This window comes from Peromyscus eremicus, unplaced genomic scaffold, assembly GCF_949786415.1.
Source record: "Peromyscus eremicus unplaced genomic scaffold, PerEre_H2_v1 PerEre#2#chr22_unloc_1, whole genome shotgun sequence".
NCBI classification, from domain to species: domain Eukaryota; kingdom Metazoa; phylum Chordata; class Mammalia; order Rodentia; family Cricetidae; genus Peromyscus; species Peromyscus eremicus.
The window spans coordinates 10232273-10257977 of NW_026734286.1; the positions used below are offsets into that span (position 1 = coordinate 10232273).

At 62.1% G+C, this 25705-nt stretch overlaps 1 protein-coding gene across 2 annotated transcripts; it reads right to left on the reverse strand.

The window, feature by feature from the left end:
- Positions 1 to 1429: 1429 nt before the first annotated feature.
- Zbtb7a (zinc finger and BTB domain containing 7A) lies at positions 1430 to 13352 on the reverse strand. Of its 2 annotated transcripts, none has more exons than XM_059252035.1 (3): positions 13143 to 13352; positions 4891 to 6143; positions 1430 to 2510 (listed from the first exon to the last, which is right to left on the reverse strand). In XM_059252035.1, exons 2-3 carry the CDS (start codon positions 6126 to 6128, stop codon positions 2042 to 2044), a joined length of 1707 nt encoding a protein of 568 aa, XP_059108018.1. In that variant the 5' UTR covers positions 6129 to 6143; positions 13143 to 13352; the 3' UTR covers positions 1430 to 2041. The 2 variants fall into 2 exon arrangements, with proteins under 2 accessions (XP_059108018.1, XP_059108020.1); XM_059252037.1 differs by lacking the exon at positions 13143 to 13352 and adding an exon at positions 11786 to 11845.
- Between the last annotated feature and the right edge of the window lie 12353 nt (positions 13353 to 25705).

A 25705-nucleotide genomic window follows, 5' to 3' on the forward strand; every position in this document is an offset into this window, starting at 1 on the left:
AATCGATCCACATTCTATGTACAGTATGTGATTGCAGTGTGGGGCGGGGGCGGGCCTTGGGGAGGCGCCCGGCGGGGCCCATGCGGTGGCTGCGGCCCGGGGCTGGCGGTTAAGGCAAGGCGGGCGAGGCGGGCGAGGGCGGGCGAGGGCGCAGAAGCTGAGCAGAGCGGGGCGGGTTAGTGCAATTCCCGGGGGGCTGCCTTGTCGCCCGCCCGCGGCCCGAGGGCCCGGGGCCCGGCGGGACGACGTGCGGTGGGGGTGGCTTTATTGCAGGGTGCAGGAGGGACGGGGCCGGGCGGGCCTGCAGCTCGGTCCCGGCCGTGGAGTGGGGTGCGGGGGCCAGCACCACCCCGCCCCTGGGCCTGCCCCTCCCGCTGGCCCCGAGGGGGGACCCTGAGACATCTGGGGGCGCGCAGGACAGGGGCGAGAAGGAAAACCTGCTAGAGACTGGCGAGCGGCCTTCTCACGGAGCTTCCCTTTGAGACCGAAGACATGCGTCAGCATAGTGGGACACGGCCACCCGGCCGGCCGGCACCGGCAGCCACGACCCGAACCCCGGCCCGTCCGTGGCCTGTGGCTCGGTCACACCGGGCCCCTGGGGGGAAGCCGGAGTTTGGGGCGAGGGGCCAGGTGCCGGCCCGGGACAGTCAGTGCCTTGAGTAAAAAGAGGGGTGCTGGGGCCACCGCACGGGGGAGGGGCCGGGCGTCTCGGGACATCCCTGAGCTGGGAAGCGATGGCGAGCCGGAGGGGGCCTGCGTCTCCGGGGGCCGGGGTCCCTCCCCGCGGCGTCCTGGCCTCCCCGGCCTGAGCCTCGGGAACACACGTGCATTCTACCGGAGCAAAGGGTTGGGTTTCTTTTATTTTATACAAAAATAAATTGACTTAGTTACTTTCCACTGCTTGCTCTCTCGCGCTCGCTCGCTCTCGCTCGCTCTCTCTCTCTCTCTCCAATTTTTCATAGAAGCTGGGTGCAACTTGTAAACATTTCTTAAGAATGAAAAGTACCCGTTCAGTTACAAAGTGCCAAGATCCCCACCTGGCTGTCTCCGCTTTTGCTGTGTTTTTGTTTTGTTTTGTTTTTTTAAAGTTTTTGTGTTCTCCCTTGTGTTTAGTAAAATCTTGGGGTTTTATTGCTGTTTTGTGACATTATGCCTCTCTTGCTCTCCCTGTCCCTGCCTGAGTCCCTGGGGTTCCCCCGATCTTGGCTACGCCCCCCCCCCCAAACTGCTGCCGGCTCCTCTGAGGGAAAGAATATTTTATATATATATCTCTCTATATATCTCTATATAAACTGTCTGTAAGGAGGAAAGGGGGAAGAGATCTAAAAAGTGCTTTAAAAAGTGGGGCGCAGGGTGAAGACGAATTTTTAATCTCTGAACACGGGGTGGGGTCGGGCTAGCGGAGACAGGAGGGTTGGGGGGGGTCGCCCTGAGGACCCCGCCAGGTGTTAAGTGCCGTGAAAGGATGGCGGGACCCGGCGGCCCCCCAAATCCCAGCTCTGGCCACCCAGGCTTGGGAATAAATAGACTTGTATGTCAGTGGTGGCCAGGGTGGGGTGTGCAGAGGTGTGAGGCCACAGGCAGGACGGGAGCAGGGAGGCCGGGGGGACACCCCCCTTTAGTAAGTGCCCTGAGGAAGGAGGGTGGGGAGCCGGGGACCATTTTAACGTCCACTCACAGTGGACACAGCATTTAAGGTCTGTCTGAGACCCCTAAAACCAACCAGCAAGGAGCCGGGCGCCTGTCCTGGGGTCCCCATCACCCTCACCTTAGCCAGGAGCAGGCAGGGGGGCCCCGGGTGGGACCCCACGCGGACGGGGTGAGGGGCACGGGAGCGGGTGGGGCCACGTCCTAAGAATCTGAGAAAGGCAGGCGCGCCCGCAACGGCCATGGATATATACACGCACACAGGTCCGCGCGTGGATGGATGGAGGGAGTCTGGACAGACAGCTGTGGTGCTGGGGTGGGTGTGGTGTCTCTTCTCTCTCTTAGTTTGTTTTGTTTTGTCTTTTTGGTTTGTGTTGTTCTGTTCTGAATAGAGTCAGGTTGCAAAGTTACCCTCGGGGGCGGCCACCGCGGGGCCACCCGTGCCGTCGTCGCCAACGCCGCCGCCCACTACATTCAGACGGCCCGAGCCGTCGGGGCTGGCCTCGGCCTCGTCCTCGTCCTCGTCCTTAAAGTGCTTCTCCTGGCCGTTGCGCGGGGTGTCGGGGAGCCCGGGGGGCGCGGGGCCCCCGGCGGGGACATCGGGGGGCACGCCCCGCACGCGGGGCTTGCGGCCGCGGCGCGAGGGGACCCCGTTGCAGCCGTCCTTCTTGAGATGTCTGTGCAGGTGGTCGGAGCGCACGAAGGTCTTGCAGCAGCTGTCACACTGGTAGGGCCGCAGCCCCGTGTGCACCCGCATGTGGTTCTTCAGGTCGTAGTTGTGCGCGAAGGCCGCGCCGCACTGCTGGCACAGGTATGGCTTCTCGCCCGTGTGCTTCCGCATGTGAACCTTCAGTTTGTCCTGCCTGGGGGAGGGGGCACGGTCAGCGGGCACCGGGGAGACCCCAGCACCTCCCCAACACCGCGGCCAAGCAGAGGGGAGACAAGCGTGTGGGCCAAAGCCCGCCCCTGGCATGGCTGTCCAACCCCAGAAAAACGCGAACAAAAAGCCGCCTTTTCCTCCCCCCAGCAGCAGAGGCCGGCGAGGGCGGGTGTGCCCTGCACACAAACACTGATTTGCTGGGCACCTGCTGGATGTCAGGCCCGGAAAATGCCACGGGGGAGAGGGGGCCCAGGACTACGCTGGGTGTTCTGGTCCTTAAAGAGTGTATACCCGGGAGGCACACGCCTTTAATCCCAGCACCCGGGAGGCGGAGGCAGGTGGGTCTGTGAGCTGGAGCCCCAGCCTGGGCTACAGAGCCTCTTCTGGGACAGCCTGCTCCACACAGAGACCCTGTCTCAAACAAAAGTCCTACATCCCCAAGACATGTGTGGAAGGACAGTGGTCCCACCCAAGCCACCCAGCGAGGCCTCCTAGACCCTCGCAGTGAGCGCGCACCCTAGCCCCACACCCCTGGACTCTTGAGAAAGAGCCTGGAACGTGCCATCCTCCTGCCTCTGCCCCGCAAACGGGAAGGCTTGGCCTGCAAAGCACAAAGAGCCCACCTGCCTACTGATTAGCCGGGGGCTGGCCGGCCGGGGTGAAGTCACTTTCTCCCGCTCTGCCTTCGCTGAAACTCTTACCCGACTTGTGTGACATTTCTTAGATCTGTGTCCGTCCTGCTCAGAGGCACAGACTCCCCATGTAACCCAGGCTGGCCTGGAACCCACAATCCTCCAGCAACCCTGAGAGCTTCTTTGATCATGAGGACTGATAAACTCCTCTTCAGTCCGTGGCCCCACTTGGGGTGCCCCTCTGCCTTTGCCAATCCCCAGGGACCTGGCTCCTGCCTGGGCTGTCTCTGGCACCTGCCAGGCTGCCAATCCCTCCACAGCTCCCTCCTGCTCTGAAGGACATGACCACTGGTCCTCTGCACCAGGCCCTTGTCTCTGCCTCAGTCGTACCAAGAGGACATGGGGGAGGACCCCCCCACCCTGCATACTCGCCGAGATCCGCACCCAGTACCGGGGTTTCGGCTGCCCCTGCACAGGCCCCACCCACCCACCGAACCCCCCGTGGTTCAAGTTCTTCTAGCTGTGGACAGAGATTTCCCCAGAAGGCTCCGAGGGGAAACTGACTGGCCTGGGGTTGCACAGCAGGCCGGGGGCCACCCAGAGGCGGGGAGGGGTGGGAGGCAGTACCAGTTTCAACACCCCAAGCCCCGGCCTGGGTAATTATAGCCCCGGCTGCCACAGGCCTGACTTACTCAACGTTCACTGTGAGTCACAGGGGCCCCTGGGCTCCCGGCCTGGAGGGGGCGGTTAGGGGGTGGGGGTGAGGGGTGGGGGCGGGGAAGGCCCCAGAGAAGGGGTAAGCAGGCAGGTCGGGGGAGAAAAGACCTCACCAGGCACCCTCTCGGGCTTCAGTTTCTGAGGGGAAGGAAGAAGCAGCCCGGGTGCCGCAGGTGAGAAGGTGGCCCCTGAACGGCCCAGGGCGCCACCATGCTGGTCCCTCAGAGCCCATGGTCGCCAGGACGCTCCCTGGGGGAGGAGCCTTCCCAGCCCTGTCTCACGGTGCTCTTTGTCCCCACCTGGCACTCCTGGGCACTGGTGCTCGGCCGCACCCTCCTCCCCTGCCCTCTGGGGAGGGGGCCAGGGTGCTGGGGAGGGGGTCGGGTGGGGCCAGGAAGTTAGGACAATGGCTTCTTTCTTCAGGCCTGGTAGGCGTGGCTGGGGGAACCCCAGGGCAGGGGGTAACGCTGAGTCACTGGGCCTGGCTGAGCCCCTGCCTGCCAGTCACCCCCCCCCACACAGGTCTAGCCGGCCCTGGGTCCATACAGCTCAGGACAGCTGTGGACTCCTCAGACCCAGTCACAAACACCCCTGGCCCACCCTCGAACTCTCCATGCCTCCTTCCCCGTCCGTCCACACCTAACACTCGGATCCAGGCTCTCCAAGCTAACTGGCCCCGGGGCCTTGGTGCTGCTGCTCTAGAGTGAGAAGTCCTTCCTCTGCTCAGCTGAACCCGTGTCCACAGCAGCATTCCTGCACCAGCCAGGTGCCTGACACACTGGCTGGGGAGCCCAGGGAGCTGACACCCCAGCACTCGGCGGCAGAGGCAGGAGGATCTCCCCAGTTCCAGGCCCCTCTGACCTCTATAGCAACACCCTGGAGGCTGACTGCCGCCAGCCACCAACCTAAGGAACCAGAGGCCTCTCTCTGGCGGAGGCAGGAGAAGAGGCTGGGAGAGGCCGGGGAGCCCGCCCCCCGCCCGCCCCCGCCCGCCCGCCGCCCCGGGCTCCTCACCTGGTAAACCGAACCTTGCAGATGTTGCACTCGTAGGGTTTCTCGCCCGTATGCGTGCGGATGTGGCGGGGCAGCTTGCCTGCGCCCTGGATCACCTTCTCGCAGATGGGACACTTCTGGAAGGCCTTGGCCCGGATCTTCTTCTCGCCCTTCTGCGACCAGGCCGGGTACACGTCGCCCTCGTGGGCGCCGCTGAAGTACTTCAGGTAGTAGTCCATGACACCCTTGTCGTCGGCGCGCGACTCCTCGTCGCTGTCGCCCGCCCGGCCCACCGACGACATCATCTGCTGCAGCAGCGTGCTGGCCGCCAGCCCGTCCACGTCGGCGGTGTCCCCGTCCTCGCCCTCGGCTGCGCCCGACAGGAAGCCCGGGGAGTCGCCGGGCTCAGGGGCCGCCTCGGACAGGGACGCCGCCTCCTCCTCTGCGGCCCCCGCGCGGCCGTAGTGCCCGTTCTGCGTGGTGGCCGGCGGGGCGGCGGGCGGCGGGAAGAGCCCCCCAGCGGGGGCATCCTCATCCCGCTCGGGCCACAGCCCCGGGGTGCTGTCACCCTCGTCCCCGTCACCCGCGGGGGGCCGCTCGGCCGGGGGCCCCGGGCCGTAGAAGTCCAAGCCGTTGCAGTCCCCGGCGGCCACGGCGGCCACGGCGGCGGCCACGGCGTCCTTGGTGGCGTCCAGGTCGTCCTCGGGGGCCCCGAAGCCGGACCACGGGAAGGCGGCGGCGGGCAGGCTGTTCATGGGGTTGCTGCGGAAGAACTCCAGGTACTCCTTGGCGCGCAGCAGGTTGCGCTGGTCCGTGGGGCCCGCGCCGTCGGGCTGGCCGGCGTCGCCCGCGTCATCGGCCGCCAGGATCTGGCGCTCCAGCAGGTCTGCGCACACGTGGCTCACGGCCGGGATCTCCAGCAGCCGGGCGGCGCTCAGGATGTCGCCCACGTTGGCCGTGCTGACCGTGAGCGTGGCGGTGTAGGCGAAGTCCATGAGCGCCGTCAGCGCCTCGGCGCTCACGAAGTCGATCTCATACACGTTCTGCTGGTCCACCACGGCGCCCGACGTGAACAGCTTCTTGAAGTACTGGCTGCAGGCGGCCAGCACCGAGCGGTGCGTGGGGAACTCGCGGCCCTCCACCAGGATCACCACGTCGCACAGCAGCCCCTGCGTCCGCTGCTCGTTCAGGCCGCTCAGGATGTCGCTGCTGTGGTCCGGGAACGGGATCCCGATGGGGCCGTCCACGCCGCCAGCCATCTTCCGCGCCGACACCTGCGGGAGAGGGACTGTCACGACCGCCCCCCACCCCGCCGCCTCAGTTTCCCCAGGGGAACTCCCAACCCAGTTTGTACCAAGACCCCCAAGGCGGTCGAGGAAGAGGTCGACAGAGAACCTGCGGGCCAGACTTGGGTCTGGGGAGGGAGGTCACCCATCCAGGGCCGCACAGTGCGGCCAGGCCTGCCCCGGACCTGTACACTCGGGTGCCCCCTTTCTGCCCTGCCCGCAGACCAGACACGGCCAGTCAGGAACACGGGAAACCAAACTACCACCCAGACCACGCCCCCACGCGGGGCAGGGCCTCCAGTCCACCTCGCTGCTGCCCACGACGGTGCCTAGCATGTGCCAGGCCTCAGTCTCCCCACCTGGCAAATGGGCAGCTATCCCCGGAGGAGCCTGGCAGGGGGTATCGGACTGTCCCACCCGTCCCCACCCCTCCTCTTCTCTGTCCCCCCCCAAGCTGTGACTCATCTGCCCACGGCCTTGTGCAACCCTCTGGCGCTGTCCCCACCCCTCCACCCTCTCCAGGGAGCCAGGCTGCCCTTCACCACCCAACAAGGCCCGCATTCCTCCAGAACCTCCTGCTTGCCACCGTAGGGCCAGGGGCCACTGGACGTTGTCCTCAGCGGGGACAGTGCCCAAGCTGTACCCTCCTCGGCCTCCTGAGGCCTCGGGGCCCTGTCCCCGGCCTGGCCTGGCCCTCACCCAGAGGTTCGAGAGGGAGGCCCCGTCCATGGTGGGTCTCTCCCCCAAGAGTGGCTGGTGACACAGAGTCCTTTGTGCCCCTCGGCCGCCGCCCACCCTCTTCCCGCCCCACCAGCTGCTTGAGCAGAACCCCCACCCCTGCACAGGGGGGGAGGCTCAGATGTGACTGCAGGACTGGGGGGCCATAGGGGGAACCTATGCCAGACACAGCCCTGGGAAGCCTCGAGGGGCCCCATTGGTGGCTTCCACCCCCTGCTGCCATCTGCCGTCTGGCCCTGGGCCTCGGGGAGCATGTGGGCAGACAAGACAAGCCTGTCCCTCCCGCCACGGCCAGCCACGAAGAGGGAGGGGGCACGTGACCCCAAAGATGTCCCCCAGCCAGGGTGACCCAGGTCCCTTTGGGATGGCTCAAAGGTGTCCCTCCAGGGGCCCCTGGGGCCTGAAAAAGTCCAAGTGAGTCAGCCTGGGCAGGGCCACCCTGGCTTCCCACCAGGCTCTGGGCTCCAGGACCAGGGGCTGCTGAAGCCCTATTTTAAGTACGAAGGCGCCCAGGCTCCGGCCTGCGGGTCGCAGCTGGGCCAGGCCTGGGAGACACGGGGCACAGAAGCCAGCCCTGTATCACATCTCACGCCCCACTGACAGAGGTGACACGGGACCCAGAGAGACCGGGCAGCTGGGCCAGGCCTTGGCGGGCCAGGGCTGGTGCTCCGTCTCCTGCTCAGCGCTCCTGGGTCCCGGGGCCCCTGCAGACACCTGACCCGCCTTCTCTCCAGGAACAAGCACCACCTGCCCGCCACACCCTAGGCCTCAGCACCACCTGGGCCTCTGGGGGCCTCAGGCGAGGAGCAGGCCGAGCCCCAGCTCCCGGGGCTCACAGGGTGCCGGGAACCCTCGCTGGGCCACACCGGGCAACCATGAGGGAGCCGAGGCTGCCCAGCTCCGGGGCTACGTCCCTCCTGAGGGAGACCTTCCCGACACTTACGGGGTCCCCACACGACAGCTCCTGCCTGTGCCTGCCTCCGTGGGATTTCTGGGGCTGTTCAGTGCTGAGCCGGCGGCCGGGCAAGGGGCAGGCCCTGGCAGGCCCCTTCTGGGTTGGAGAGGTGGGGCACCCTCTCCTGGGGCCAGGCCGTACAGTAGGGTCACAGCTAAGGTCAGAGGAACCAAAGACCCGGGCCCACACCCTGCTCCACCCACCTGGCAGGCCGACACACCCAGTATCAGGGGACAGCTGCTGGTCCCACCTCTGGTCTAACCTAGGATTACTTGCTGCAGCGACTTTCCAGACTATCAATCCTCGCTCTCTGAAGGTTCAGGAACCGATCAGGTTCTCTCCTCCCCATCTCCCCTCCACAGTCCAGACAGGCTCAGAGACAACTCGGATAGCCAAGGTCACACAGCACCCAGGCAGGCCCCAGGGACCGAGGAAGGGCGCTCAGGCGTGGGGACGGGCCTGAGCAAAGCTGGGGTGGGGGAGGGTGGAAGCCTAAGTCTGGGGTCTACCCAAGGCCACACAGGTCCCACCCTCAGGAAGGAAGAGGGGGCTTCTGGGAAGGGACTGGGCAGAAAAAATGCCACCCACCACCTTCCTGCACATTCCTGGGGGCGCGGCCAGCTAATGAGGGGTCAGATTCCACCCCACCCACCTTCCACCCTAGGTTGCCAGGGTTCCCGGATGAGCTCCTGCGAGAGGCCACACCCCTCCGGGCCTCAGTTTCCTTGGGGACTCTGGCCAGCAAGCACAGAGCTGAGGCTCGAGGCCACACAGCGCGCCCCTGCAGCAGTGCCCACCAACCCCTGGGGCTCTGGGGCTCCTCACAGTCGCCTTCACTAGGCCCAGAGAGGGTGGGCAGCCGCCCCGAGGTCACACAGCAGGCCCGGCGTGCAGGTGCAGCCTGCCCGGCCCCTGGCCCACGGCGCCCGCCCGCCCGCCCCCTCCCGCCTGCCTGTGTTGCAAGGTTGGTCCCCACGGGTTGCAGCGCCCTGACCTGGTGCCAATGCCCGCCTGGCCGGGTCCCCAGGCCTGGTCTAATGGGACAGGAATTCAGTGGGGGCGCATGGGTGGCCCCCTGCCCGACCGACCGTCCAACTGGACTAGGCGGCAGCAGCGGGGCCAGGCAGGCTCAAGTGGGCCCCGCCATTTACTGGGCATTTATTGCCATAGTGAGGAGGGGCTTCCTGCCCGGGCCTTAAAGGGCCAGAGGCAGGAAGGCAGCCGGCCCAGTGGGAAGTGTGTGCGTGTGGGGGCGGGGACAGGCAGGCCTGTGGGGAGCCCAGCTCCAGGGTGGGGCCCAGGCCCACCCTGTTCCCACGCTCAGAGTGCCACTCATCCAGGAAGGCCAGAAGTGAGGCCTGGGCCAGTTTCAAGTGGAAGACCTTCCCCAAAGTGGAGGGAGTGAGGTTCCTGCCGCCGGGGGCAACCAAGACAGACCCAGGGCCCAGTCTTCTCCTGCCGGAACCCAGCCTGGCTGCACCTGTTAGCCAGGATGCCCACAAAAAGCAAGTCTGAAGGGACCTGGCCGGACCCTGCTGCCACCCGGAGCCACCGCACCCCCCCAGGTCCCTGGGTGGCCCAGGGGCCTGCAGAACGTGCCACCTCCCCTCTCAGACACATCCTGACTCAAGGTGGGCCCCAGCCTGTTTCCCGTCAAACCAGAAAGGTGTGGGTGGGGACGGCCACTGAGTGGCCCAGCCCCAGCCTGCTGAGGGGACAGATGGAGGGGCCGGTCCTCAGGCCACACTCCAGACCCCACATGGTGGATGTGAAATGAGGCTGGACCCAGTGGTGGTGGAAGGGGCTGACCCAGCTCATCCCACCGGAGTACGTGGGACGCTGCTGGGAGGGGGTCTGGAATCCGGGCCCTCCCTCAACACACAGGGGACTAAATCAGAGAGGGGAGGACACCGGCCCAGGGCCACAGAGCCAGCTGGAATTTGAACCTGGCCTGTCTTGCCTAACCCGTTCTTCCCAGGGCACCTCTCCCCTCCCCCGACACAGCCCCCAGGGAGCTCAGGGCACAGGGGCCCTGGCCTGTCACCCCAGGGGGCTGGCAGGGCTGTGGTCCCTCAGCCAGCTCAGGGCAGCAGCTCCCGCCACCCACCAGTCACTCCAAACCTGTTCCGGGCTGGCCACGGGAAGTCGGGAACAGGACAGTCAGGGAAACTGAGGCGGGGAGGGGGATGTGACCCCCCTGGGTGGGTGGCAGGCCCTGCCTCGGCTTGCTCTCCTGGCTCTCTGCAGGGCCTTGAGTCAGGAGCCTGGGGCACTTGAGGTGGGGAAGGTCAGGGAGGCTCAGGTGGCAGAGACCCACGCCCAACTCCCAGCAGACCCTGGGGTGCCCTGAGCTGGCCCCAGGGAACCTGAGAGGACAGAGTACCTCATGGGGGAGGGCTCCAAGACAACAGTTAAGTCACTTGTGGACCCCTCCTCATGTCAGGCCCTGGGAAGGTGACTCGGGTCCCTTCTGGAATGACCAGAACCAACCACAGCTCTGCTGCCTTTGGGGACCGGGGACCAGGTGTGGCACTGTGGGTACTGTGATTCTGGGGTCGAGACGCACACAGCCCACAGGTGCCCAGCCCACGGGGTGGCAGTTGCATGGGACCAGGGGGCAGGACTAGGGTTCCAGCTGTGTGACCTTGGAATCTCGCTATCCCTCTCTGGGCTCAATGACATCTTGGGCAGAGTCCCTCCGATGGTGACAGGTGTTAGTGACTGCATCCAGGCCCTGACACCAGCCTCCGGGTCTCTTGGAAGAGACACACCTGGAACACTAGGGGATTTCTGGAAAGACCCCTCCCCTCCGAGGGAGGGCCACTAGGGACATGACCTTGAGTCTCTCCCTGTACCTTCCATGTCCCTCTGCCCCTCGAAGACCCCGGCTCACCGGGGACCTACCCACCCCAGGCCTCGGTTCCCTCCGATGTGCCAAGGACCGAGCTATAGGTCACACAGCCTCAAGGAAAAGAACGGAATGCACCCCAAAGCCACCAAGGACGAGGCACTCCTGCCCAGCAGCCGTCCCCACACCAGGCCACACGGGGCTCTCCTGGTCTAGCCTCAGTGTCCCCAAACACCCCTGAGACCCGAGGTGTACGGCTCCCCTTCCCGGGACAGGAGCTGACCGGCCTCTACCACGGCCAGTCTCAACTAAATAATAAATACCCCCCACCCCCAAAGTGACCGGCAAATTAAAATTTCAGTGTCCTCGTTGGATCCTGTTTCCTGCCTCTCTCCCAGCCCAGGCTGTCCCCTCCCTCCCTCCCCCAGGCCGTCTCCACAGCGATGCCTGCCGGTAAACAGAGCCCCGAGCCCAGCCCCGGAGAGGTGCCAGGGCCCAGCTGGGGGAGCCACCGGAGTCCCTCCGGGGAAGGTGTGGGGTGAGGAGGTGACCCTGGGGTGGGCAGACGTCCCCCGCCTGGGAGAACCCTCCTGCCCGGGCCGGGGTCGGAGGAGGGGCCTGGGGGCCTCTCCCACCCTGCCAACCGTAGTCAGTGGTGCCGGGGGCTCCCCCTCCTCAGCGTGGGAGCGGCCACTCAGGGTGACGCCCTGGGCCCAGCTTGGGGGGAGGTGGGGGGGTTGGCTTGCTGACTTGGGAGGCCGGAGACACCCTGGCCGGGGAAAGCAGCTGTGGCCAGGAGGAGGGGAGACGCACGGTTTCCGCCAAGTCTGTCACCCATGGGTGCTGGGCTTAGTCATTCACGAGTGCTGAGCTAAGTAGGTCTGCTTGGAAGGAGAGGGAAAGGAGAGGAGGGAACCGGGGAAGCCATCTGTCTGTCTCTCTCTCACTTCCGCCACGGAGGGAGCACCCTTGGGTGCCAGGCCCAGGTGGGGCCGGCGGCGGGGGCGCACGTGGTGGCGATGGCGACGAGGAGGAGGACGGGAAGAAGGAAGGGACGGGACGGCGGCCCCGAGGCCGCGCGGCTCCTACCTCCTTCCCGGGCGGCGCGCGGGCCCCGGCGACCGTGACGATGGCTGCGGCGGGCTGGCGGCTCCGAGCCCCGGCGGGCGACGCTGAGCCCGGCCCCGCGCCACCCTCCGCTGCCGCCCGGCCAATCCCCACCCGGGCTGGGGGGAGGGCGATGCAAATTACCCCGGATCTGGGTCCGCCCGTCACCTCCCCCGCGCCCGGCCCGGCCCGCGCCAGGCCGCGCATCCCCGGCCTCGCCTGAAGCCCCGAGGCCCCCGACACCACACCCTCCCCCGGGGAGGGAACGTCCTGTCTTGCGGAGGAACCTTTCTCCTCGTCCCGGAGCGTCCGGAACTAAACGGAAAGGGGAAAAAATAAAATAAAATATCGAATCGGAGGAGGGGGGGGGCCTAGGGACGGTTACACAACAGGAGGGGAGGGGCGGCAGCCGGAAGCCGGGACCGCCACCGGCCCCCAGCGAGGGAGCCGCAGAAGCTCCGCCCCTCCTGAAAGAGCCCGCCCCTAGACGCAAGCTCCGCCCCGACGCAGGCCCCGCCCCCATGCAGCCGCCGCGCCGGACGGCTTCTCACTTCCATTGGCCCTTTGGCCCGCCGCTCACCGCCCCTCCTCCGCAACGCCCCACCCTGAGCCGCCGCCATCGCGGGGCATTCTGGGATTTGTAGTTCAGACTCCCTGACCACCTTCGAAGACAACAAGCCCTGGAGTTAAGAGAAAGAACTACAGCGCCCAGGAGAACCGCGAGAGGCCGCGCCCGCCCCCCGGACACCCCACCCCTTCCCCCCCCCGCCTCTCTAGCCTTTTTTTTTTTTTGCAAAGCCCCCCTCCCTGTTTTTTCAGCCCCCTTCCCCCTCCCCCATGGAGCTCCATCCTGGCCAACTCCAACGTCTGCGCGCAGTCCCGGATAGGCCCCCCCCCCCCGGCCCCGCTTGCCCACGACCACTCGAGAAGGGGAACGGCGCGCGCCCCGGGCCCTAGTGCAAACTTAGCACGCGACGCGCCCCTCTGCCCCCACCTCCGCCCTCGGTGCGGCCCGGCTCCCCTCCCCCCGGCCCGCGCGCCGGGAACCCCGAGGCCGTGCAGTCTGAACCGGGAGGAGGGGAGCGGGCGCGGACTCGTGCCCTTCGCCCCGGAGGGACCCGGGCGGAGGCCCCCCCGCCCCGATTAGCCTCCGGCTGTGGCCGGGCACTCCCTGGTCTCCAGAACCCCGGAGCTGCGGAGGCACCGCAGATCCCTCATCCAGCCCGTCTCCGCTCCGTATGGGCGCTCCGGGTGCGCACTGCGCCCCCGGCCGCGTCCCCACCCTGCAAGGGAATTAAAAAAAGAAAGAAAGGAAGGAAGGGAGGAAAACAAAACCCACCTCTCGCGGAGAGGGGTCCCCTTCAGCCCGGGCGGCTTACCTCGCGGGGACCCGGGCCCGGAGGACGCGCGATCGGGGCTGCCCGCGGCGCGGACCTCGCTCGGGCGGGCGGCGGCGTCACTGCCCTACAGTAGCCGTACTGTACGCAAAGCCCCGTATGATGCTCGCGACTCCCTTCCTGGTTTGTCCGAGGGCAAGAGGGGTCCTCCCTCGTCTTAAAGGTGCCGCAGCGCCGGCACCCCCACGCCCAGCCCGCCCCCCCGGCCGCCGCGGCCAGAACAGGCTCTGCAGGTCGACTCTTGCCACGTCCCGCGGGGCTGCGCCGCGAGAGTAGATCCGGCTGCGATTAGGGATTTGGGGGTGCCGGACGGGCGGGGGGCGCAGCCCCGACCCATCGGCCCCTCCCCTGGCAAGCCCGTGACCTCTCCGCCCCGTGCGCGGCGCCGTGCCAGCCTGCTGGCTTATCTACGGCCCGGAGCACCCCGGGGTGCTGGGGGCGGGCAAGAGGGGCCCCTCGGGTGCAGGGGGTGGGGGCCGCAGATAAACAGCCCCGGCCTGTGCGCGCAGGGCGGGGTGCAGGGGGCGCGGGCTGTGCCCCCGACGCCCGGGCGGGGCGGGGCGGGTTGGCAGCGGGGGCGGGAGCGCGGTGCGCACCCGGAGGACCCGCTGCTGGGGCGTGGGGGGCGCGCTGGCCCCGGGAGCTGAGGGGAGGGCGAGGAAGCGACGGTCCTCTGCCGCCACACCTCTCTCCCGGGCCACCAGGGCGACGGCGCGATTCCTCATCGCCCTCCCCTGGGCCTCAGTTTCCCCAAGTGTTGCAAGGGACTGGACGGAGAAGGAAAGGGCTGTTGCAAGGACAGCGAGGTTGCCTCGGAGCTCCCGGCTCCCCATACTGTCACCCTGGGCCTCAGTTTACCCAAGAAGTGCCAGCAGCCCAGGAGAGAAAGAGGAAGGGTATTTGCAAGCAACACGAGCCTACATCTGAGCTCCGGGCCCCCCAACCCCCACCATAAGCCTCAGTTTACCCAAACTGCGAAGGACCCCGAGGAAGGGAGCTGTTTGCAAATAGAGCTGGGTTGCTTCAGAGAGTCGGGTCTCCGTCTACCCGTCTGGGACTCGGTTTACCCAAAGCCGTACCAGGGACCCCCGAGGGGAAGGCTTGCGGGGCCCTAGGTGGCAGCTGAGCTCGGGGGTCCCTCCCTCACCGTGGCAGCCAGCTAGCAAACCTGCCGCCCCGCGATTACATAAAACAGTCGCCTCCACCCGGCTGTGCCAGGGGCGTAGCGCGGGGAAGGGGTTGGCGAGGGGCGGGGAAGGACGGCTGTTTTCCAGGCCTTGTAATTTTCCCCCAGCGGCGAGCCGGCCCGGCCGAGGCGGGGCGCGGACCCGGACCCTCGCCGGAGCGGCGCGACCCCAGAGCGGCACCGAGGAGGCGGGAGCTGGGGAAGCGGGATGCAGCCCGGCTTATTTCTTGTTTTCCTCGTTCACCTCCGCGTCCTTTTCTCTCCCACTTCCTCTCCGGTCGTGGGAGAGGTCCGGAGAGGGAGGGGGAGGGAGGAGGGACAAGCGACGTCCCGCTTCCCAGGCCCGCTGGGTTCGGGCTCCGCCACCGGACGACCTGGCTGTGGGTCCGCGGCTCGCGGGAGGGGGTGGAGCGGGAGTGAGAGCGAACTCCAGGCCTCAGTTTCCCCTTCTGCACCCCTTCTGCTGGACCGCAGGGGATGTCGGCCTCCAAACCTCCGGGTCCTTACTTAATGATATTTTTCATTCATTATTACAATTATCAATATCAACGATATTTTTCAAGGCTGCCCCATGTTTATTTTGTTTTTCACATCAAAGCATGGGTCCCTCCCCAGGTCTCCAGCACATCTTTATAAACCGAATTAGAAGTAGAGTTCAGCTGGGTGTGGTGGCGCCCAGCACCTGGGAGGCAGAGCCAGGCGGATCTCTGTGAGTTCGAGGCCAGCCTGGGCTACAGAGAGTTCCACGACAGCCAGGGCTACGTAGTGACACTGTCTCAGAAACATAAATAAAAGTGCCTCTCGAGCACCCAAACAGACTGGATTGGCGTGTTGTACTAACGGGTTGCCTTCTAAGGGGAAACCCAGGAGGTCCCCACAGGGGAAGTGGTAGCCCGGGGCCAGGCAGTGACACCAGCCAAGGTGGGAAGGAGAGGGGCGGCCACGTGAGCCTGGCGGGGGGTGGGGGACCCGGAACCTCGGCCGCGGGACGAAGCCAGGCGACGGGGGGCGGGGTCACCGCCGGAATTCAGAGGACACTGTCCACGCCCACGGCTGAAGCTCCTCCCACCTGCCTCGGTTTCCCCAGAGACTGGTGCTGGTCTGGGATTAGTGGGCTGTGGACTTCAAGGGACGACTTGAATTCATTCAGTCTTGCAAGTCCAGCTGTCACCACAGGCTGGACCCTCCCTGCGGGCCTGGACAGACCAGCATCGCCTGCGGGGCACCCCAGACCTCACCGCCCCCAGTTTTCTGATGAACGCGAAAGGGGTCCAGGGCCTGCACCCCACTCGCCCCACCACACGGGGGGAGGGGAGTGGGGGTGTCAGAACTGGAGGAAAAGGCTGGAAAGTGCTAGCCTGGGGGACCTTCAGGACCTCCCAGCGACCAATAGGATGACAGGTTATTAAAAAAGTCTGGCGGGTGGCACTCCATTTTAATTCTGAGGAAGTGGAGACAGGAGGATTCTAAGACTCCTGAGGCGATCCTGATCCGCATAGCAAGTCCTAGGCCATATAGGACTACGCGTGGAGACCCTGTATAAAAGAAAAAAAAAATTTAGCCGGGCGGTGGTGGCGCACACCTTTAATCCTGCCACACAGGAGGCAGAGGCAGATGACTCTCTGAGTTCAAGGCCAGCCTGGGCTACACAGAGAAACCCTGTCTGGAGGGTAGGAGGAAGCAAAATAATAATAATAAAGCAACAAAACGTTAGTGCAACTAAGATATAAATCAGAGTGAGGGGAGGCGGTGCTCAGGGTCTGTGGAACACTTAACTCCTTACTTATTAATTAACTCTGCCACGCTGTGGACAGAGCACAGGGCCTGGAACATGCTATGCAAACGCTCCACTTCTGTAGTCCAGGTTACCTCCAGCTCCTTATGTAGTGGAGGATGACCCTAAACTCGTGATCCTCCTGCCTCCACCTCCCAAGTGCTAGGGGACAGGCTGTGCCGCCACCGCCCAGTTACACTCCTTTTTACAATTGCTCACATGTCAGAGGTTGTGGATGCACTAGGTGTGGAGGAAGCCAGGGTTGTGGGCCCGGAAGAGAAGCATTCTGGGAGCATCCTGGATGCACACGGGGATTTTGAGGGGATGGTAGGGAAGGTGCCCCGGGTGGTTCTGTAGCATCAATGTGCTTTTCCGCTGCGGCGGAAATTGTGGCTGTCATCAGCCGTGTGTGACTTAGGTGCCGTGAAGTGGCTCACACGTGTGTGTGCGTGTGTGTGCGTGCGTGTGTGTGCGTGTGTGTGCGTGTGTGTGTGTGTGTGTGTGTCATATATACATAAAACACAGACAGGCTACGTGTCACATAGCACCCAGCTTTGCTCTGGGCCAAGATTTATTTATTTATTTATTTATTTATTTATTTATTTATTTATTTATTTATTTTAGTTTTTTCCAAGACAGGGTTTCTCTGTGCAGCCCTGGCTGTCCTGGATCTCGCTCTGTAGCCCAGGCTGGCCTCGAACTCACAGAGATCCGCCTGCCTCTGCGGGGATCAAAGGTGTGCACAACCCTGCCCGGTTAAGATTTTTAAAAGGTCATCCATCCAGGTAGGTAGCTGTCCCACAGGCGGTGTGTGCGAGTGCAGAGTGACAGGCTGGAAGATGGGGCCCCTGGGTACTCAGAATAACCTGAGCAAAGGCCCAGAGGCTGGACTGAGTTTACTGCGGGGCAAAAGCCTGGAGACGGAGACCCCTGTGGGTGCCGCTGAGGGGACTCGGAAGCCAACAGAGGAAAACACCAGAAGTGGAAACCAGTTAGTTAGTCAGCTCCGGATTATGTAGCCCAGGCTGGCCTGGAGCTCACCACATAGCAGAGGATGACCTCAAATGTCCGGGATGTCAAGTGAGTACTCTACCCGCTGTCTCAGGCCCTGGAATATTTTCCTTGCTTATTTATTTATTTATTTATTTATTTATCTATCTATCTATCTATCTATCTATCTATTTATTTATTTATTTATTTATTTATTTATTTATTTATTTATTATTTAATTTATTTTTGAGTCAGGGTCTCACGTGTGGGCCTCACTCTCCTGGAGCTCACTCTGTAGAGCAGGCAGGCAGATGTCAAACTCAAACAAAAGCCAGGTGTGGTGGCCCGTGCCTGTCTTCCCAGAACTGGGGAGGGGGAGGCAGGAGGTCATCCTTAGCTACCTAGTGAATTTGAGCCAGCCTGGGCTACATGAGACCCTGTGGCGGGGGAGGACTACCACAGGGAGAGAAGGTGGGGAGGGCTGTGTTCAGCTCGGGCTGGTTCCCCACATGCCCGGCAAATGGCCTCCCTCCCTTCTCCACACTGCGGTGGGGCCTCTGGGGCCAGGAGCCTGGAGAACCTCAGCCATTCCTGGTGAGGAACTGGGAGCCGCCAGCAAGGTGTGTGGAGGCCGGGGGACCGTGCCCAGCACCCTGCAGGATTCAAGATGCATCAGAGCATGTGTCCTGGCCCGGCGTCCACAGTGCAGAGGAGGAGCTGGCTGGAGTCTATCTTGAGTCTTGCATGCTGCAGTTGTCTGTTTCCCTAATCAGGGGCTTCGCTGCCCTCCCTGAACCGTGCACGGCGGCCTGCGGCCTCACCGGGCAGGATTCTCCTATCTGGGGTGACCGGTGGAGACTGAAGAGGACCCCCGAGTGGGTGAGGTCGGCGCCCGACTGTGCAGCAATCGGGAGCCGCCCGGGGCTGCCAGGCGGGCGGCGAGGGACGCGGCGGAGGGCGGTTGTCCCCACCGGCTCGGGGAAGGCCAGGAGCGCCGCGGCTCGGGCAGCGCCCCTCGCCGTGGCCTGCCACGTGGGCCGGCTGCGGCGCCGTCCCCCGCGGGCCGCCGGCCTGGGCTCCGGTTTCATTTTGCTGCCGCGGTTTCAGTTTCAGGCCTTGGAGAGAGAGGGACCGACCGGGAGGGAGGGCCGGGACGGCAGGTGCAGGGCGCCCGCCCGCGCCCCCGGCCCTCCGCGCCGAGGTTACGGGGTCAAGGTCAAACTCTCCCCACGTGGCCCGGAGCGCAGACTCGTCACCTGAGGCTCAGGGTCGCCCGGTGCGCGGGTGGGGTGCCGAGGACTCCCGTCCAGTGACTTTTCTAGGAAGTGTGGCCGGTCCCCACCCCCAAAAGTCCCTCCCCACCCGGGGCAGGGGCGGGGCAACGTCCCCAGCAGAACAGGATGTGGGTCACCCGAGTCGTCCAGCCAGGGACACGCTCGGTCCAGAGTCCACCCGGATGGACGACGCTCAGGACTGCCCTCGGCGTTCCGGACTGCCAGGGGAGAGACCCTGGCTCAAAACACACACACACTCACAATCGTACACACACACAGACACACACACAGACAGACACTCACACTCACAATCATACACACATACACACACACAGAAACACTAACACACACAGACACACACACACATACACACACAAACACTAACACAGACACACACAATCATATACACACACTCACAATCATACACACAGACACACACACACAGAGAAACACTAACACACACAGAAACACTAACACACACAGACACACAGACAGACACTCACACATACACACACACAAACACTAACACACAGACACACACACACACAATCATATACACACACACAATCATACACACAGACACACACACACACAGAGAAACACTAACACACACAGACACACATACAGACACTCACACACATACACACACACAAACACTAACACACAGACACACACACACAATCATATACACACACACTCACAATCATACACACAGACACACAGAAACACTAACACACACAGACACACTAACACACACTCACAAGACACACACAATCATATACACACACTCACAAAGAGACACAGACACACACACAGGGAGAAACACTAACACACACAGAAACACAGACACACACACTCACCCCCCCACAGACACACACACACACACACACACACACACACACACACACTGTGCATCTCGCCCCAGGGACTCAGCACCTGCGTCCCAGACCCGGTGTTTGCTCGGGCCCGCCCACCGCGCCCCACCCCCACGTCCTTTCCTGCAGGTGGGGACCGGGCCTGGCCTGCCTACCTGGTCCCCAGGCCTTGGGGACAGACACACCCCTGGGTAGGCCTGGCGGGCAGCCAGGGACAACACACCCACGTACCTGGGTGTCCTAGCGCCCCCCTGGGGCCTGATCGCGCCTGGACAGGTGCTGTGTCAGGTGACAGGGCACCGGCCACCTGGGGAGGGCAGCCGCCGAGTGTGACCGAGCAGGTGGGCGGGGCTTTGCTGAAGGAGAGCTCACTATTGACTCTCTAAACACTCAGGACTCAGTCAACACATTTTCACACGTCTTCAGGGTGGCGCGACGATTCCAGAACATTCTGTTACCCTCAGTGGAAGCCCCGACCACCCACCCCAGCACATGCCAGCCAGAAGACCGGAGTTCAGGTCCCCGGCACACACAGAAAAAGCTGAGGGGTGAAAACTCCTGCCCCTGTAACCCTAGCACTGGGGAGGGGCAGACATGAGGATTCCTGGGGCTGGCTGGCCAGCCTGGACAGACGGGGAGCGTCAAGTTCAGGGAGAGTTGGAGGGTCAGGAGATGACTGCAGGTGAAGTCACTTGCTGCCAAGCTCGGGGACTAGGGTGCAAGGCCCTGAAGTCACATAAAGATGGTGGCACTCTGAGTTCAGGGCCAGCCTGGGCCTTGACTCCAAAACTCAACCAATAATAAACATGTAAAAACGCACACATACATTCATATGCAAGAAATGAGCTTGGAGGTGTCGCTCAGTACTTGTCTGTCACGTGCTAAGGCCCTGGGGTGGTCTATCCCCTGTAAGGCACAACGAGTAAGTTAAATAAACAAACAAATAAATATGTACTCAAAACCTACAGAAAGCAGTCCAGTGCAGGAGACAGAACCCCGACCCTCCTAGCTGGGCCTGCCTCCATTTGCCCCCGGGAAGGGCTCTCAGCAGGACTCCCAGCTACAGGGAGGACAGACGGGGCTGCTGGCTGGGGCACACTGAGATGCAAGAGGAAGAGGGATGGTGAGGTTGGGGGGGGGGGCTGGGTCTACACCATGCTGGGGCTTCCTCCTGCACTTCCGGCTCTTTCTTGTGGGCTTGATCTGAGACAGCACACCTCCCTTGAAGTCCCAACCATGAGATGTGGGGCTGCCTGTCCTCTGCACCATTTTCCTCCAGACGCCTGGACCTGGGTCACAGCGAGCCCAGCTCCCATGGAACCCAGGCTCTGAGAGCCCCACTGGGCTTCCTGCATGGTGGGTCACAGGACCCCATGTGGTAGAACAGAAGAAGCAAAGGCTGAGGCCAGTGACACAGGAAGGGGGATCCCCGTGTCTCCTACATGTGAGGAACCCAAGGAGAAGCGGGGACTGGGTAGTAAAGAGGCGAGTCCCCAAGAGGCTGTGGAGATGACTAAGCAGGTGAGGTGCTTGAGGACCCAAGCTCGAGCTTTGAGCACTACATGGTAAAGGAACTTCCAAGAGCTGTCCTGTAATAGATACACGGAAATGATAAATCAAACAGCAATAAATAAATAAAATAATAAATGAATGAATGAAAGCGGGATTAGGGCCGAAGAGTAGCCCAGCAGTTAGGACACTTGAAACTCTTGCAAGGACCCAAATTTGGTTACCAGCACTCACATCAGGGGCTCACAATCACCTGTAATTCCAGCTCCCGGGATCGGATGCTCTCTTCTGGCCCCTGCAGGCACTGCACACACGTGCATGCACACACGTGCACGAGCATGTGCACACACACACAACTAAAACAGAGGATCTCCAAAAAACCCGTTTCCCCGAGGCCTGAGGGAGGATGCTACTTGAGGCACAGGCCAGCTGCCTAGAGACCCCCCCCCCCCCACGGGCCAGAGCCTTTGCACGAAAGTTCCACATTGTTCTGATGCAGGAGAAACACGTTCTGTGCTGTGAGCTGCAGACTTACACATCAGTCACAGTCAGGGTCCACACATGGAGGACAGGCATGCAGCAATTATCTTAGTTTGTTTTCTTGTGTGTGCACAGCAGCCAGCAGCGTAGGCAGGGTCTCTCACGTGGAGCCCATGGATTCCCTCAGGCAGCCTGGCTGGTGAGCACAGGGGTTCTCCTGCCTCAGTCTCCATGGCGCTGGGGTTTCAGGAGTGTGCTGCCACGCCTGGCTTTTTATGTGGGTGCTGAGGATCCACGATTGCAAAGCAAGGACTTCACAGACAGAGCCAACTCACCAATCCCTGTTGTGTTTATTTTCTGAAACAGGGACTCTCTCCACAGCCCAGCTGGCCTAGAATTCAGGGCAATTCTTCTGTCTCAGTCTCCCGAATCCCGAAATTATAGGAGGGCATCAATGGCCATCGAGGTGGCTCTCTCTTGGTGCTGCAAGGCCACTGCCCATCTCAGAGCCAGGGCCAGCACCATATCCCACACCATTTGAGACAGTGTAACAGCCCTGGCTGTCCTGGAACTCGCTCTGTAGACCAGGCTGGCCTCAATTCAGAATCCACCTGCCTCTGCCTCCTTACTGCTGGGATTAATGATGCACACCCTAACACCTACTCCCCAGCCCCAGGTAAGGTATAGCCAAGGCTAGCTTCCAGCTCAGTATGTAGCTGACAATGGGTGGGAACTCCTCCCTCCACCTTCCAAGTGCTGGGAAGGTGCGTGCCACCAATGCCAGGTCCCAGCTGCTTTCACGTGGGGAGTCTATCTGTGCCTCAGTGTAGGCTCCAAGAGAGTGATTCTGTTTTTTAGGGTCCCCTGAAGAAGAGCCCCAATTATTTGTGCTCCATAAAGTGAGGAGAGCAGGGCTGTGGGAGCCAGGGTGAGGTCAGGGGAGCCATCAGCTCCCCAGAGGGGAGCATGACATCAACGGGGCAGGTCCTGCAACTCCTGCTCCATCTGCTCCAGGCTGAGCTGACGGAACCCGTCTACCTACTTCTTGGGGTGCAAAGGCAGCAGGGGATAATAAACAGAATTTAGGGCTGGACATGGTGGTCACACCTTTAATCCCAGCACTCAGGAGGAAGAAGCAGGCGAATCTCAGTGAGTTTGAGGCCAGCCTGGGCTACATACTCTCTTTTTTTTTTTTTTTTTTTTTTGGTTTTTCGAGACAGGGTTTCTCTGTGTAACTTTGTGCCTTTCCTGGGACTCACTTGGTAGCCCAGGCTGGCCTCGAACTCACAGAGATCCACCTGCCTCTGCCTCCCGAGTGCTGGGATTAAAGGCGTGCGCCACCACCGCCCGGCTACATACTCTCTTAAAACAAGCAAAAAGACAAGATTTGCAGGGTTATTGTTCAGTGGCTAGTGGTCATCTATAGTACAGAGGAGGTGGCCCTGGGTTCCATACTCAACACCTGGCATGGTGTTTGCTAGGCCATCCTCAGCAACACAGTGAGGTGGAGGGTAACCTGAGCTATATGGGACTTTGGGTCCAAGATTCTGTTCTGAGAAGCTATGTCCATACACACACACACACGGTTTGTTTTTCAAGACGGGGTTTCTGTGTAGTTTTGGTTCCTGTCGTGGATCTCGCTCTGTAGACCAGGCTGGCCTCGAATTCACAGCTATCCACCTGGCTTTGCCTCCCGAGTGCTGGGATTAAAGGTGTGAGGCACCGCTGTTCAGTGTCCTTTAATCTTTAAGGACAGGGAAACTGAGGCAGGCAGGGTGCCAGCCTTTCCCCAGGGTCCTCAACTGTGAGGCCTCAGTTTGATATCCCACCAGAACTCCGTCATTTATATCCCCAGCTGTCCAGCGAGCCAGTCAACTTGTGGGCAGAGTCTGGGAACAAGTGACAGACCTGGGCGGGTCGCCCAGTGAGGCAGGCTCCTCCCTCACCTGCCTCTGTCCCCAGTGGCCCTACAGGCCCCTCCCTTCCCTGGAAGCTGGTAGAAACCAGAGCCCCACTGCCATCCGGTCTCTGGAGCCATGGTGACCCAGGAATGGGTTGTGTCTGTGCCCAGAGCCACTTGGACGGTAGATACAGGGACCTGAGAGGCGGCTCACCTGCACTGGGAGGACAGGGCAGGGAGGAGGGAGGTGGCAGCCAGCCTGCCTTCTGGAGAGCCGCTGATATCGACATCTGGGTTGTGGGGTGGGGCTGCTGCCCACCTTCCAGGTTCCGAGATGGTCCTGCCTGTGTACCTACACTGCATTGGGTCCCAGAGTCTGGACACAGGAGACTCGGGAGCACTGGCCAAGGGCTGTCATTGGCTTTGGAGGTGCCTAGGGAGTTGTATCAAGAATTCCCAGGCTAGAGCTGCTGCATATATCCATGTCCCTAACTGTGGCAGAGGGCCCCAGCAGACATCAGCTTTATCACACTGAACTACCTGATGGCTACTGACAGCTGGGTGGGACAATTACAGAACCCTTTCTCTGGCTTTGTCATGTAGCTGAGGCTAACTCCCTGTATGTAAACCAGGACAGAACCTCCAGCATACACGGCCCACATGCTAAGTAACAGGCAGGTACCACGGCCTCCGATTCTTGGTCTTATCTGGTTAATGCCCGAGACTGTCTCACTCTGTAAGCTGGTCTCAAACTTGTGGCAATCCTCCTGCCCCAGTTCCCTACCATTGGGTAACGAGTGAGAGCCACCCCATCCAGCAGACCCCCAGTTGTATTTTTTGTGTGCAAGTGCATGAACACTGAGGCCAGAGCAGTGCACAAGGCTCTCTGTAACTTTGCACCTCTTTGGTTTTGGTTTTAACAGCATCTGGCTGTGTAGCCCTGGGGGACCGGAGTCAGCTGCCCTCCAACCCAAAGCGATCCGACTACCTCTGCCTCCAGAGTGCCGGGACTAAGGTGGCACGCACCACCACACAGGCCCACCTTTCTTGTGACAGGGTCTCACTGAAGCTGACACTCATCTCAGTGGGGCTGGCTGGCTACTGAGCAACCAGGACCCTCCAACACGGAGTGTTCAGGTGCACACAGGCGTTGATGTGCAGTAGGGATTGGAACTCAGGTCCCCATGCATGCCTGCACAAACACGGAACCTGAGTCCAATCAAACTGGGGCTGGGGCTGAGGGCAGGTGCAGCCATCGAAACATCTGGACAGCAGCTAGCTAGCCCTATCCTGAAGCGGCAGGCAAGGTGTAGGCCACGGCAGGTGGGCGGGCTGGGGGTCACAGCAGAGGCCAGTCTGGTCTGCACAGTGTGCTCCAGGGTAAGATAGACAACTTTAAAATCAACAGGGTCCACCAGTGGCCACACAGACCACTGCTGGCCCAGGTGCTCCTGACCCACTCTGAGAACTGCTGGGGACCCTGGGTCCACCCCCAGCACTGGGGAGGTGAGGGCAGGGTTAGATGCCAGCCTAGCCTATCTCTGCCTCAACCAGATTAACTGGCAGGGTGAGGTGCACATCTTTGACCTTGGCACTGGGGGAGGTGGGCAGACAGGCAGATTTCAGTGAGTTCAAGGCCAGCCTGGTCTATATAATGACTTCCAAGACAGCCAGGGATATGAAAAGAGACCCTGCATCAAAAACAAAAACGAAAAACAGTGGGTAGGAGGGACAGGTGGGGCAAAGGCCGCTGGCTGTGGTTCATGTCTCTACCACTGCAGCATTCAGGAGGCTGAGGCAGGAGAAATTCAATTTTCAGGCTAGCCTGGGCTACAGAGACTTTGTGTCTCCAAAACAAAGGCAGGTGTGGGAGGCAGATCTCTCTGGGTTCGAAGCCAGCCTGGTCTACAGAGCAAGTTCCAGGAGAGCCAGGGCTACACAGAGACACCCTGTCTGGATAAACAAGAAAAGACAAAAAACGTTCAATAGTGTGACTCCAGCACTTCTGTGATGTGATTCCTGACGTGATCTCACTAGGTAACCCAGGCTGGTCTAGAACCTGTTATCCTCCTGCCTCAGTCTTCCCAGTGTTTGGGAACCACAGGCTTCCCCAAGACTCATGGGACGTAGCTCATGTCAGCGAGGCGGAGGTCAGCCCACTCCCATTGCTCTGCATACTTCCTGTTTCCAGGCCCTCATAGTCGGCCTCCCATTCCTAACAACTGGGGCTCTGCAGCTGAGCTGTGCGGAACCACAGCAGTGTTTGTGGAGAACTCTGGAGGACAATGATGTGTGGCTCAGACCCTCTGTGTCCACATCAGCACACGTGACCTGTCCAAGTGTTGGAGGGTATGCTCCAGCCTCAGCCCCTTGGCTGTGAGAACTGGAAGAGGCCTCTCCACTTGGCTCACAGCCCACTGTGGCCCAGTTTGACTCTGCTTGGTGGGTGATGGAGGTGACAAGGCCACCCAGCCCTTGTGGGGAGGCTCTTATCCAGTCTCACTGCCCAGATCGGCC